The following is a 15,098-nucleotide window of genomic DNA, read 5'->3' on the forward strand; positions in this document are numbered from 1 at the left end:
AGTGGGGATCAACGTAATTAGAGCCCAGTCTCCTCCTTATTAATTCAGTTAAAAATAACACGATTCCAGCTTATGTCCTCAGGCAGATTTTATGGAAATTCAAGATTTTCAGTTACCATTGGACCTCTATTGTAATGCAGATAGCGGTTGCATATTAATTGGCACAATTGTTTAATAATTTCTTCTATGTTCTCTTGACAGTCTATGAAATATTAGCCATCAGCTCTTGCATCAAGCATATAAAAACGGTCTTGTGAGCTAACAGTTGCAAAAATGAAATATCTAAATCAACATGAATCAATAGGATGTGTGCTGCGACATCTAAAAACTGTATTTGGTTCAAGGAATTGATATTACCATACAAGCGCCTACAGTGCACAGGTTGCTGTTTATTTTAAACATGAATACATAATAGAGAACTGCTTACAAAATGCACATAAAATCAAAACACATCAAAATGGCAAGAAAAGAGAGCTAAATCTTTATACAGTCAAGTAACTTCTTACATTTCTTCAACAAGTCATTTTCAAAATTACATAAAGTTGTCATATTGAAACCTTACCAATTGGTTAACTTCAGGTAATGACGCTGCCTGTCTGTAGGCTATGGTTTCTACCTCTATAAAACACAGACAGCTGTACAGTAAGGATTCTATACATTCCATGATGTTTATTTGACCTCTAACCCAATACATAGCAGCTTAATAAAATACAGTGCCTATAAAAAATATATTTTGGCTAGTTTATAGTTTTTCTACTGTATATCTCCATAAATAATTCAGTACATAGATAAATAGATATTCTGTATGTGGATTACAAATCTTCATACAAAGCTTGATTTAATAATCCATGTGGTTATAAATGCAGAAATCATACGGTCTGGAGGGTGACCCTGACCTCAGGTTTAGACTGAGTGAAGGCTGCGTTGAGTTAGCCTGGTCAAACCAGAATGAACACTGCGCTCACCATTGTTTGTGCTCAACAGAGTTCACTTTGGTTTAGTCAGGCTAGCATTGAGTGGCGTACTTACTGGCAATTATCACGGTGGGAGCACCCATGGCCCCATAACCCCTGCCCCCATGCCCACTTCCAGTGCCAGTCTCTAGTTCTGCTAGCATTCATTCTTGCTGCAGGTGGCCTGACGCTCAATCTGCCACGTGCCCTCCTCATACGTGCAGTAACAGATTGAACACTCATCAATCTTCACCTCACGTCCAGCTGGGATCACTTGTGTGTCTGCATAACAGTTTGGCCCTGGCAAAAGAGGAATTGAATAAACTGTTAAATTGGTCTCAGTCAATCTCATGATTTTGTATACAGTCAATCCAAGACCTGAAAAAATGTTTAGTGGGATTGTGGTTGGAGTGGATGGAATGGCAAACACAGTAGGGCCATTCCACCCACGATCCCACAGAGCTGTTTTTCGTTTGGTTAAAGGGAAGATATGCCATAATTCGTTGCCCTTCATTGGATTGTCTCTCTGATGAAAGATAATGTTACTGATGCACAAATGACCATTAACCAAAAATATTTACTAATAGTTGAGGGATTATCCAAACAAAACCATTTCAACATCATGAGTATATCAACCAACATACCATACAACACACTGTACAACCTTGTAAAACACAGATATCCAATGGATACTACAGGAAAAGGAGAGCCGAACAGGCCCGAATTAACATTGAAGGAGCTGCAGTGGAGCAGGTTCATGGTCCAAACAGACAAAGACAGTCGTGAAGAGGGCGCGACAACACCTTTTCCCCCTCAGGAGACTGAAAAGATTTGGCATGATCCCCAAATACACAAAAAGTTCTACAGCTGCACCATCGAGAGCATCCTGACCGGTTGCATCACCGCCTGGAATGGCAACTGCTTGGCATCCGACCGTAAGGCGCTAAGGAGGGTAAAGCGTACAGCCTAGAATATCACTGGGGCCAAGCTTCCTTATCATCCAGGACCTACACTACCATTCAAAAGTTTGGAGTCACTTAGAAATGATTGTTTTTGAAAGAAAAGCACATTTTTGTCCATTAAAATAACATCAAATTGATCCAAAATATAGTGTAGACATTGTTAATGTTGTAAATGACTATCGTAGCTGGAAAAGGCGTAGAGGCCCATTATCAGCAACCATCACTCCTGTGTTCCAATGGCACGTTGTGTTTGCTAATACAAGTTGATCCATTTAAAAGGCTAATTGATCATTAGAAAACCCTTTTGCAATTATGTGAGCACAGCTGAAAACTGTTTTTCTGATTAAAGAAGCAATAAAACTGTCCGTCTTTAGACTAGTTGAGTATCTGGAGCATCAGCATTTGTGGGTTCTATTACAGGCTCAAAATAGCCAGAAACAAAGTACTTTCTTCTGAAACTCATCAGTCTATTCTTGTTCTGAGAAATGAAGGCTATTCTATGCGAGAAATTGCCAATAAGCTGAAGTTCTTGTACAACGCTGTGTACTACTCCCTTCACAGAACAGAACAAACTGTCTCTAACCAGAATAGAAAGAGGAGTACATTAGTGCCTAGTTTGAGAAACAGATGCCTCACAAGTGTCAACTGGCAGCTTCATCAAATAGTACCAATAAAAATAAAAGATTAAGATAGGCAAAAGAACATACACTGGACAGAGGAACTCTGCCGAGAAGGCCAGCATCCCGGAGTCGCCTCTTCACTGTGCAATGCCTTGGCTTAGTGAAAATTGTAAGTGAAAGTGTTTGAAGAGGAGAAGCCTTTGGAGCAGTGATGTTTCTATGGATCATTTATCTATCAAAAACAAGGACATTTCTAAGTGACCCCAAACTTTTGAACAGAAATGTATATACTAGGTGGTGTCAGAGGAAGGCCCAACATTTTTTCAAAGACTCCAGTCACCTAAGTCATAGACTGTTCTCTCTGCTACCACATGGCAAGAGGTAACGGAGAGCCAAGTCTAGGTCCAAAAAGCTCCTTAACAGCTTCTTCCCCCAAGCAAAAGAATGCTTAACAATTCAATCACATGGCACACAGGACTACAGTGCCTTGCAAAAGTATTCACCCCCCTTGGCGTTTTTCCTATATTGTTGCATTACAAACACAAGAGTCAAAATTAGTGAGGTGAAATGATAAAAATAACTTGTTTCAAAAATAATTACAATGTTAAAGGTTGGAAAAGTGGCGCGTGCATATCTAATCACCCCCTTTGCTATGAAGCCCTTAAATAAGATCTGGTGCAACCAATTACCTTCAGAAGTCACATAATTAGCTAAATAAAGTCCACCTGTGTGCACTCTAAGTGTCACATGATCTGTTACATGATCTCAGTACATATACACCTGTTCTGAAAGGCTCCAGAGTCTGCAACACCACTAAGCAAGGGGCACCACCAAGCAAGCGGCACAATGTAGACCAAGGAGCTCTCCAAACAGGTCAGGGACAAAGTTGTGGAGAAGTACAGATCAGGGTTGGGTTATAAAAACATATCCAAAACTTTGAACATCCCACGGAGCACCATTAAATCCATTATCAAAAAATGGAAAGAATATGGCACCACAACAAACCTGCCAAGAACAAACCTGTCCAACAAAACTCAAGGACCAGGCAAGGAGGGCATTAATCAGAGAGGCAACAAAGAAACCAAAGATAACCCTGAAGGAGCCGCAAAGCTCCACAACGAAGATTAGAGTATCTGTCCATAGGACCACTGTCACGTTCGTCGAAATGATGGGACCAAGGCGCAGCGTGAATAGAGTTCCACATATTTTTAATCAACTAAAACTCATCGAAAACAAACAACCAAACTAAACGTGAAGCTACTAGTGTGCACACAGGCACCTAACCGTAGACAAGATCCCACACCAGAATGTGGAAAACAGGGCTGCCTAAATATGATCCCCAATCAGAGACAACGATAGACAGCTGTCTCTGATTGGGAACCATATCAGGCCAACATAGAAATACAAAAAACCCTAGACCTACAACAACCCTAGACATACAAAACCCTTGACATACAAAACCCTAGACATACAACACTAGAGTACCCACCCTAGTCACACCCTGACCTAACCAAAATATATAGAAAACAGAGATATCTAAGGTCAGGGTGTGACAACCACTTTAAGCTGTACACTCCACAGAGCTGGGCTTTATGTAAGAGTGGCCAGAAAAAAATAAGCAAACATGTTTGGTGTTTGCCAAAAGGCATGTGGGAGACTCTGGTCAGATGAGACTAAAATTGAGCTTATTGGCCATCAACGAAAACGCTATGTCTAGCGCAAACCCAACACCTATCATCACCCTGAGAACAGCATCCATTTTTCATCGGCAGGGACTGGGAAACTGGTCAGAATTGAAGGAATGATGGATGGCGCTAAATACAGGGAAATTCTTGAGGGAAACATGTTTCAGTCTTCCAGAGATTTGAGACTGGGACAGAGGTTCACCTTCCAGCAGGACAATGACCTTAAGCAACACTTGAGTGGATTAAGGGGAAACATTAAAATGTCGTAGAATGGCCTAGTCAAAGCCCAGACCTCAATCCAATTGAGAATATGTGGAATGACTTAAAGATTGCTGTACACCAGCGGAGCCCATCCAACTTGAAGGAGCTGGAGCAGTTTTGCCTTGAAGATTGGGCAAAAATCCCAGTGGCTAGATGTGCCAAGCTCATAGAGACATACTCCAAGAGACTTGCAGCTGTAATTGCTGCAAAAGGTGGCTCTACAAAGTGTTGACTTTAGGGGGGTGAATAGTTATGCACACTCAAGTTCTGTTTTCTTGTCTTATTTCTTGTTTGTTTAACAATAAAAATATGTTGCATCTTCAAAGCGGTAGGCATGTTGGTTAAATCAAATGATACAAACCCGCCAAAAATCGATTTTAAAATCCAGTTGTAAGGCAACAAAATAGGAAAAATGCCAAGGGAGGTGAATACTTTCGCAAACCACTGTATTTACATTGACCCCCCCCCCCCGTGTATTATTTTATAATTATTTTATATATTGCTATTTTATTGTGTTACTTTTCCTTTTATTTTTGACTTTAGTTGATTTAGTAAATATTTTCTTAACTCTATTTCTTGAACTGCATTGTTGGTTAAGGGCTTGTAAGTAAGCATTTCATGGTATAAGGTTGTTTTCGGCCCATGTGACAAATAAAACATTGATTTGATAAATGATGCAGTTGCAATGAAAAGTACAATCTCTGTTCATCAATCTTCAGTTACACATAACCTACATTATAACCTACTTAGCTCTGGTTCCCAATGTGAAACATTAGCCATTGTCTCGAAAAACCCCATCTGTCTTCCCCAACTGGCAAAAAAGATATTCACATAAATCACCCCTTCAAGCAGCATGGACCCAAATACCCACTCCGGGAGCTGCAGCCACAACATGGCATACAGCTGCAGGGAATGGTTTCTCCTTCAACATGGGCTTGAGCAACACTATTCTAGTATTAAGATGCCGCTGCCACTGATAAATGGCAAGTCTTTCAGCTGAAGTAAAAGAATCTTCACTGGACAGAAATACTAAGGAAAAGCATGCTGGTGCATCAATCAATAATGAACAGTTTGTTGAGGCTGTAAAAATGTGAGCACTCACACATTTATAACTCTTCAAATGGAAACTGAAGAAACACTCCCTGAATAACAACTCACCACATGTCCCTGTCTGCTGTCGCAATTGATTCATTAATAATAATAAGCTAAATATTGCCTCAAGGATAGTCCGTCACAATTATTGAGAGACACTTCTGAATGAACAAACTGGCATATAATCATATGTTTGACACTATAAAGAGGTAGACTGCACCCCAATACAAATCAGACGAAATGTTATTATGCAGGCAAGACCTAAGCGACAGCCGGTCATCAATTTGTGCACAGAATGATTAGCATGACACTCATTCCTATTAATTTATGCGCCCATTCTGTGCTTCGCTGTGCTTACTCATTGCTGTCACCCTTTCTTTTTGCTTAGCACTTGAACACCCACCTTTTAGTCACAGTGGCTTCATTAACACATCTCTCTTCTCTGACACTAGGTCGTGATTTTATCCGAACACATTAAAAAGGGACTCAAAAGAACATTATCCACCATTAATAACCTCCAGCATCAGAATGTATCAGAAAACACAAATGGATTGGTGTAATATGTGCTTGTGTAATATGCAGGTACTGAAAACTTGTCCCAATATGTCACTAAGCAGGTGGACTGAGTGTGAAAGGAACAGCCATTACCAGATGAGAGAAATCAGGGACACCTTAATGCTCCACTTTTCTGGCTCTGCGAGCTGAGGTAAGGGAAATAGCAGAATAGACAAAAATCACTTCCCCGTAATGCAGTTCCTTAGTACATATGCATTATGAATGCAGCAAAATGTCTTGGCTTTGTGAAAATGGTAAGTGAAAGTGTTTGAAGGGGAGAAGCCTTTGGAGCAGTGATTTTTCTCTGGTATGAATCATTTACTTCCCAACATGTTGCAATAGAATGAGTGTGTAGTCTTGAATATGTGCTGTCACATGTTAAAAGTCCTTTTTTTATTCTAGTCAAGTAAAAGGCATAAGCTGACGCACACCCAAAAATGTTTGTTTTGTAGAGGTGCTGACTAACGGAGAGTAAACTATGAGAATAATTAGAGTGTGTGACTTTGTTTCTTTCTTTTTATCTTATTATTCCGGAACGATGCTGTAAGACAGCAGAAGGTTTTATCTTGTGAAGCGACAGGGTATATTAGGTTTTAGTGTTGATCTAGAAGTAGAGCGTTTTCCATTCTTGTTTATCTCATAAACTGTCACTAGCTAGGTTTCCATCCAATTGGCTACAGATTTTAATGTGAATATTCTAAAATCCGTATGGAAACAGTGGTGGAAAAAGTACTCAATTGTCATACATGAGTAAAAGTAAAGATATCTTAATAGAAAATGACTCAAGTAAGTCACACAGTAAAATTCTACTTGAGTAAAAATCAAAGTATTTGGTTTAAAATATACTTAAGTAATCAAAAGTAAATGTAATTGCTAAAATATACTTAAGTATCAAAAGTAAAATTATAAATCATTTCAAATTCCTTACATTAAGCAAACCAGACGGCACCACTTTTTCGTTTTTTAAAATTATTTACGGATAGCCACGGGGACACTCCAACATTCAAACATAATTTACAAAAAAAGAATGTGTGTTTAGTGAGTCCGTCAGATCGGATGCAGTAGGGATGACCAGGGATGTTCTGTTGATAAGTGAGTGAATTGGACAATTTTCTTGTCCTACTAAGCATTCAAAATGTAACAAGTGCTTTTGGGTGTCAAGGAAAACATATGGAGTAAAAAGTACAATATTTTCTTAAGGAATGTAGTGAAGTAAAAGCAAAATTAGTCAAAAACATAAATAGTAAAGTAAAGTAGATGCCCCCAAAAAACTTTTTAGTACTTTAAAGTGTTTTTACTGAGGTACATAAAAACAATATGCCTATTTTCCCACCCGAGATGTGTTTCCATCAAATTGACTGTGTGTAATGAAATAGTGCACATACCAAAAATAATTGATTAAATTCCTATGTACCAAAAAAAAAAAAGTTAAATGGGTTTTGAACTTTACTAGTGGTTTGGTCCTGAAACACAAAACCATCAATGCTGAGCGATTACTAGTGCTAAGCGATTAGTGTCGGTTTGGGTTCTAATCTATTATTAAAAAATGATCACGGTTTTCAGTTTCTAAATGAAATGCAATGTATTATGTGGGTTGAATGTTGTAACCAGACAGAATAAAGAAATTCATAAAAGTCTCATGATGGTAGACTGCCCATTACTGCTTTTCACTTAACCATAATTTGTTCACATTACTTTCCTTTAATAAAATATTTCAATTGTTGCATATGCTGTCTGACAAAAATCACTATTTTAGTAGTTCTTCAAAGTAAATAAGGCATACTTTTATGAATGCTGAATACCAACTATCAATCACTTAGATCATGCATTTTCAGGTAGAGATACCTCGTGAAGCAACTGTTCTCTATCCTTCTTGATAATGCATTCCTCTGTCATTTCACTCCTCTGTGTCTACCCGACTAACCAGCAGGCATAAAATAAACAACCACAGACCGAACAAGTAGGCACGGAATGATTATGTACATGTACTTTCCTCACATAAAAAGGTTGGATGGAAATCTGGTTACTAGCTAGGTTGCCATCCATGTGGTGACAGATGTACATGCGAAATATTCAAAAAATCTGCATTAAAAACACTATGCACATTTTCCCACAAGAGGGGTGTTTCCATCAAACTGACTTGTTGGGGATAAAAGGCTGTGCAAATAAAAATGACTCTACTGATGGTTTTGTCTGTAACAATGTGGCGTTATAAAGTGATTGTGCTCATTCTGATCATTGGCAAGCGCACTCTAGCTAAATCAAAAGTGCTTGAAATGAACATTAAAATATTTCCAGCGTAATAGGTCTTGGCAAGTGAACTGATTTGTGCACACTGTAGACTTGCCCTAATAAAGTCTGTTTCCACAGATAAAAAGTCTTCTTTTTTTTATAGATACTTTAGGATGATTTGGACAAAATTAAAAAAGAAGGACCTTATATTAAAACCTCATCATAGTGGGAATATTAACAGTGAGATGTGCAATGCCATTCTGTTTCAACATTTGATTTATTTAGTGCTGAGAGAGATGGCGCGGGAGGGGAAGGCTGCCGTTTTACGGGTTCCTAACATATAAAAAATAAAATAAGATTGCATTTGTCACATGCGCCGACTACAACAGGTGTTACAGCGAAATGCTTACTCACAAGCCCTTAACCAACAATGCCGTTTTAAGAAAAATATATTTAAAAAAGCATTAACAGTAACAAATAATTAAAGAGCAGAAGTAAAATAACAATAGCGAGGCTATATAGAGGGGGTACAGGTACAGAGTCAATGTGCGGAGGCACAGGTTAGTCAAGGAAATTGAGGTAATATGTACATGTAGGTAGAGTTATTAAAGTGACTATGCATAGACAATAACAGAGAATAGCAGCAGCGTAAAAGAAAGGGGCAATGCAAATAGTCTGGGTAGCCATTTGATTAGATGGTAAGGAGTCTTATGGCTTGGGGGGTAGAAGCTGTTCAGAAGCCTCTTGGACCCAGACTTGGCGCTCCGGTACCGCTTGCAGTGCGGTAGCAGAGAGAACAGTCTATGACTAGGGTGGCAGGAGTCTTTGACAATTCCTCTGGTACAGAGAACCTGGATGGCAGGAAGCTTGGCCCCAGTGGTGTACTGGGCCGTACGTACTTCCCTCTGTAGTGATTTGCAGTTGGAGGCCGAGCAGTTGTCATACCAAGCAGTGATGCAACCAGTCAGGTTGCATGTTCTCGATGGTGCAGCTGTAGAACCTCTTGAGGATCTGAGGACGCATGCCAAATCTTCTGAAGGGGAATAGGTTTCGTCGTGCCCTCTTCACGACATGTCTTGGTGTGCATGGACCATGTTAATTTGTTGGTGAAATAGACACCAAGGAACTTGAAGCTCTCAACCTGCTCTCAACCCCGTTTTTAATTTATTTTACCTTTATTTAACTTGGCAAGTCAGTTAAGAACAAATTCTTAATTTTAATGACGGCCTAGGAACAGTGGGTTAACTGCCTTGTTCAGGGGCAGAACAACAGATTTTTACCTTGTCAGCTCTGGGATTTGATCTTGCAACCTTTCGGTTACTAGTCAAACGCCTTAACCACTAGGCTACCTACCGAGTGGGGGCATGCTTGGTCTTCCTTTTCCTGTAGTCCACAATCAGCTCCTTTGTCCTGATCACAATGACGATGAGGTTGTTATCATGGCACCACATGGCCAGGTCTGACATCCTCCCTATAGGCTGTCTTGTCGTTGTCAGTGATCAGGCCTACCACTGTTGTGTCATCGGCAAACTTGATGGTGTTGGAGTCGTGCCTGGTCATGCAGTCATGAGTGAACAAGGAGAACAGGAGGGGACTGAGCACGCACCCCCGAGGGGCCCTCGTGTTGAGGATCAGCGTGGCGGATGTGTTGTTTCCTACCCTTACCACCTGGGGGCGGCCCGTCAGGAAGTCCAGGATCCAGTTGCAGAGGGAGGTGTTTCGTCCCAGAGTCCTTAGCTTTGTGATGAGCTTTGAGGGCACTATGGTGTTGAACGCTGAGCTGTAGTGAATTAATGACATTCTCACATAGGTGTTCCTTTTGTCCAGGTGTGAAAGGGCAGTGTGGAGTGCAATAGAGATAACATCATCTGTGGATCTGTTTGTGACAGTATGCAAATTGGAGTGGGTCTAGGGTCTCTGGGATAATGGTGTTGATGTGAGCCATGACCAGCCTTTCAAAGCACTTCATGGCTACAGACCTGAGTCCTACGGGTCAGTAGTCATTTAGGCATGTTACCTTAGTGTTCTTGGGCACAGGGACTATGGTGGTCTGCTTGAAATATGTTGGTATTACAGACTCAGACAGGGAGAGGTTGAAAATGTCAGTGAAGACCCTTGCCAGTTTGTCAGCGCACGCTCGGAGTACACATCCTGACAATTCGTCTGGCCAGGCGGCGTTGTGAATGTTGACCTGCTTAAAGGTTTTACATCGGCTGCGGAGAGTGTGATCACACAGTCGTCCGTAACAACTGGTGCTCTCATGCATGTTTCAGTGTTACTTGCCTTGAAGCGAGCATAGAAGTAATTTAGCTCGTCTGTAGGCTCGTGTCACTGGGCATCCCTCGGGTGTGCTTCCCTTTGTAGTCTGTAATAGTTTGCAAGCCCTGCCACATCCGAAGAGCGTGGGAGCCGGTGTAGTACGATTCAATCTTAGTCCTGTACTGATGCTTTGCCTGCATGATGGTTCGTCGGAGGGCATAGCGGGATTTCTTATAAGCTTCTGGGTTAGAGTCCGGCACCTTGAAAATGGCAGCTCTACCTTTTAGCTCAGTGCGGATGTTGCTTGTAATCCATGGCTTCTGGTTGGGGTATGTACGTTCAGTCACTGTCTGGACGACGTCATCAATGCACTTATTGATGAAGCCAGTAACTGATGTGGTGTACTCCTCAATGCCATAGGAAGAATCCCAGACAATATTCCAGTCTGTGCTAGCAAAACAGTCCTGTAGCTTAGCATCTGCTTCATATCACCACTTTTATATTGACCGAGTCACTGGTGCGTCCTGCTTTAATTTTTGCTTGTAAGCAGGAATCAGGAGGATAAAATTATTGTCAGATTTGCCAAATGGAGTGCGAGGGAGAGCTTAGTATGCGTCTATGTGTGTTGAGTAAAAGTGGTCTAGAGTTATTTTTCCCTCTGGTTGCTCATTTAACATGCTGTAAGATATTAGGTAAAAGAGATTTAAGTTTCCCTGCATTAAAGTCCCCGGCCACTAGGAGGCCGTATACAGCTCGTTGAGTGCAGTCTTAGTACCAGCATCTGTTTGTGGTTGTAAACAGACAGCTACGAAGAGTATAGATGAAAACTCTTGATATTCTATCTCAGGCAAGCAAAACCTTGATACATAGACAGCCACCCCTTGTCTTACCAGAGGCTGCTGTTCTATCCTGCCGATACAGTGTACAACCCGACAGCTGTATGTTATTCATGTCGTCGTTAAGCCACAACTCATAAGATATTACAGCTTTTAATGTCCCGTTGGTAGTTTAATCTTGATCGTAGGTCATTGATTTTATTTTCCAATGATTGCACGTTGGTCAATAGAATGGATGGCAGTGGGGGTTTACTCGCTCGCCTACGAATTCTCAGAAGGTCTTTTCTTCATGCAAATGACAGGGATTTGGGCATGTTCCCGGGAAAGCAGTATATCCTTCACGTCGGACTCGTTAAAATAAAAATCTTCTTCCAGTTTGAGGTGAGTAATCGCTGTTCTGATGTCCAGAAGTTATTTTTGGTCATAAGAGACGGTAGCAGTAACATTATGTACAAAATATATGTATATTTTTTAAAGTTACAAACAATGCAAAAAAACAAAGAAAATAGCACTTCTAATCTGCCCAGTGACGTGATCTTCCCAGTGACGCAAACCTACCAGATGGGCTACTAAATGCCTTTTATGCTCGCTTCGAGGCAAGCAACACTGAAGCATGCATGTGAGCACCAGTTGTTCCGGACGACTGTGCAATCACGCTCTCCGTAGCTGATGTGAGTAAGACTTTTAAACAGGTCAACATTCACAAGGCCGCGGGGACATATGATTACCAGGACGTGTCTTCACTGACACTTGCCCGTTTCAAGCAGACCACCATAGTCCTTGTGCCCAAGACAGAGAAGGTAACCTGCCTAAATGACGACCGCCCTGTAGCACTCACGTCTGTAGCCATGAAGTGCTTTGAAAGGCAGGTCATGGCTCACATCAGCACCAGATGACTAAATCTCAATTGCATAATTTGCAAATAAATTCATTAAAAATCCTACAATGTGATTTTCTGGATTTTTGTTTTTCATTTTGTCTGTCATAGTTGAAGTGCACCTATGATGAAAATTACAGGCCTCTCTCATCTTTTTAAGTGGGAGAACTTGCACAATTGGTGGCTGACTAAATACTTTTTTGCCCCACTGTATCTTCAAGGCCTGACATTTTATAAATGCTTTTGAATATATTTTTGCAGCATCTCTAAACCTATTCCATTAATATTTTTACCTCATTTTAAATGAGAGTTCCTGTTCCCCCTGACGACTAGGCTTCCCCTGACGACCAGGCTTCATCATGTTTCGCTGTTTGAAGTGGTTTTGGCTCTGGTTCAGTTTATTTCCGTAAAAAAAACTACTTTTTCAAGGCAACTTTAGTTAAGTAAACTATAATTTTCTTAAGGGTAGCTAAACTTCTTCCAATGGGAAGTAATTGGTAGCTTGGTAAACTATATTTTCTAAATGTAAATGTAGCTTCCCCAACACTGATTGAAAGTCAGTCAAGTCAACTACCGGATTGACTTTCTTCTTCATGCCTTCTTGGAGAGTGCAGGAAACTGAAAATGTACAGAAGTGAAGCTGAAGTTCCTCAGCATGCTTTTTATGTATTGTGTTGATAGGTATAATTGATTGTGTGTACAAAATATGGAAATGGAATCTTTAGAACTACCGAGACGTACATTTTTAGTTTTGTGATCTACATCTGTCAATATTAGTTACTATGCTGTTACTAAGCAGTAATGCATTACGGCAGTGTTATGTTACAACACTTAATAGACAGACACCTAATGGTCCTAAGTGGTATTGCACGAGATGTTTTAATGAACGACACACTTCTTGTCTCCTGCCTGGGGATATTCTCAACAACACAAATATTACAGTGGCGATGAGGTGATCAAACTTCATCAACGGACATTGCTTGAAGGGAAGAATGTCGCGTGAGTAATGAAACTCGAAAATATGATGGCAATGGCAATCGTCAGTTTTTTACCACCAGTAGAAGACTACTATAAAGCTAGCTAAGCATGACTAAATAGCACAGTGATCGGAAGCTGCTAATAGTGATCCTATTGGAGTCCAGAAAACCGACACTGGTGGGGAAAGTAAGAACTGGCATTGAACCCATTGAAAAAAAGGTGATCTCAGTGGAGAATATGTATTCTGATAAAGGGGGAAATATTTTCAACAAAAAAAATAGGCATACGAAGACAAAATAAACGTATGATTACATGATTACAAATGTGTGCAGAGAATGAAGAAATTGCAAAAACTTGAAGAATTAGATGAACATTCTGAAAATTAAGGAATACAAGTGTAATGTAGAAACAGAACAAATAATTATGAAAATGGCAACCATTGGTCAAGTACCAGAGTTTGAGGCTACAAAAGAGCATGACTATTTAGAGTGCTTTGAGCGTTGGCTGGCTGCAAATGAACTCAAAAGATGAAAAAAAGCAGACGTGTTTCTCAATGTTTTGGAGTGAGAATTAAACGCAGACAATTGCGTGAGTTTCTCCAGGTATCTCAGATACAAGATCAAAGCACAAGGATTGCACCAAACCGACAGCAACAGCAACCACAAATGTAACAGAGCGGAGATACTTGTTGGGGTTCCTGAACCACAGACGTAGGATCTTAATTTGATCACCCTGCAATGTAGGAAATGTAAAACTTCTATAGTGTATTTGAGATTTAAAAAGGCATCTGAAGTTTGTAATTTACACGTTGAAATTTCAGACTCAATTTTTTCGTTACGAAAAATGTATTATCCCCTACAAAAACCTATCCACACTGTTGCATTAACTTCACCAACTGCTGCAGGCCAACAAAGTGGAAATGGTTTTTGCAATTAGAAGAAGCATTCAAAACTTGCGAACAGCATCTTCGAAAGAGCAAGCGGCTTGACCACTACGACACAGAGACGAAGCGGAGGCTCGCGTGTGATGCATCTTCATAAGGAGTAGGAGCCGTCATCTCAGATATTTTATCATCAGGTGAAGAACACCCCCATCGCATTTGCATCACAGTGTCACATTCTGACCGTAGTTCTTTCTGTTATGTCTTTGTTTTAGTATGGTCAGGGTGTGAGTTGGGTGGGTTGTCTATGTTCCTTTTCTATGTTGTGTTTTGCGTTTGGCCTGGTATGGTTCTCAATCAGAGGCAGGTGTCGTTAGTTGTTTCGTTTCATTTCTCCTTTGTTATTTTGTTTAGTGTTCTCGGCTTAATAAATATATGATGAACACTTACCACGCTGCGCTTTGGTCCTCACCTCATTCCAACGACGACCGTGACACACAGACTGTCACCAAGTGAGAAAAATTCAGCTCAAATTCAGAAGGAAACCCTGAGCATAATATTTGGAGTGCAGAACTTTCACAAATACCTCTACGGAAGGAACTTCCAATTGCTGACAGATCACAAGCCTCTGTTGGCCATCTTTGGACCAAAATCAGCCATACCAACCATGGCTGTACTTCGAATGCAACTTTGGGCTCTGATACGGCTAGCCTACGACCACGAGATCAAGTACAGACGATCCAGTGATCACGCAAATGCAGATGCACTATCAAGACTACCATGCAAAAGTTACACCACCATTGAAGTAATGGAACAGTCTTCCAGATCTCTCTCATCGACAAACTGCATATATCTCCTTCAGACAGGGCAAAGGAAACCAAGAAAGACCCAGTGCTTTCAAAAGTCTT

The 15,098-nt window shown here is 40.6% G+C and overlaps 1 protein-coding gene across 1 annotated transcript in view; it reads right to left on the reverse strand.

The window, feature by feature from the left end:
• Window positions 1–369: 369 nt before the first annotated feature.
• LOC115112720 (brorin) overlaps window positions 370–15,098 on the reverse strand; it is a 49,768-nt gene continuing 35,039 nt past the window's right edge. Inside the window, exon 4 of the mRNA XM_029639743.2 lies at window positions 370–1,253. Coding sequence (XP_029495603.1) covers window positions 1,111–1,253 — 143 coding nt within the window. The 3' untranslated portion in view covers window positions 370–1,110. The remainder of the gene's footprint in view (window positions 1,254–15,098) is intronic.

The sequence above is a fragment of the Oncorhynchus nerka genome, linkage group LG28, assembly GCF_034236695.1.
Source record: "Oncorhynchus nerka isolate Pitt River linkage group LG28, Oner_Uvic_2.0, whole genome shotgun sequence".
In the NCBI taxonomy this organism is placed as follows: domain Eukaryota; kingdom Metazoa; phylum Chordata; class Actinopteri; order Salmoniformes; family Salmonidae; genus Oncorhynchus; species Oncorhynchus nerka.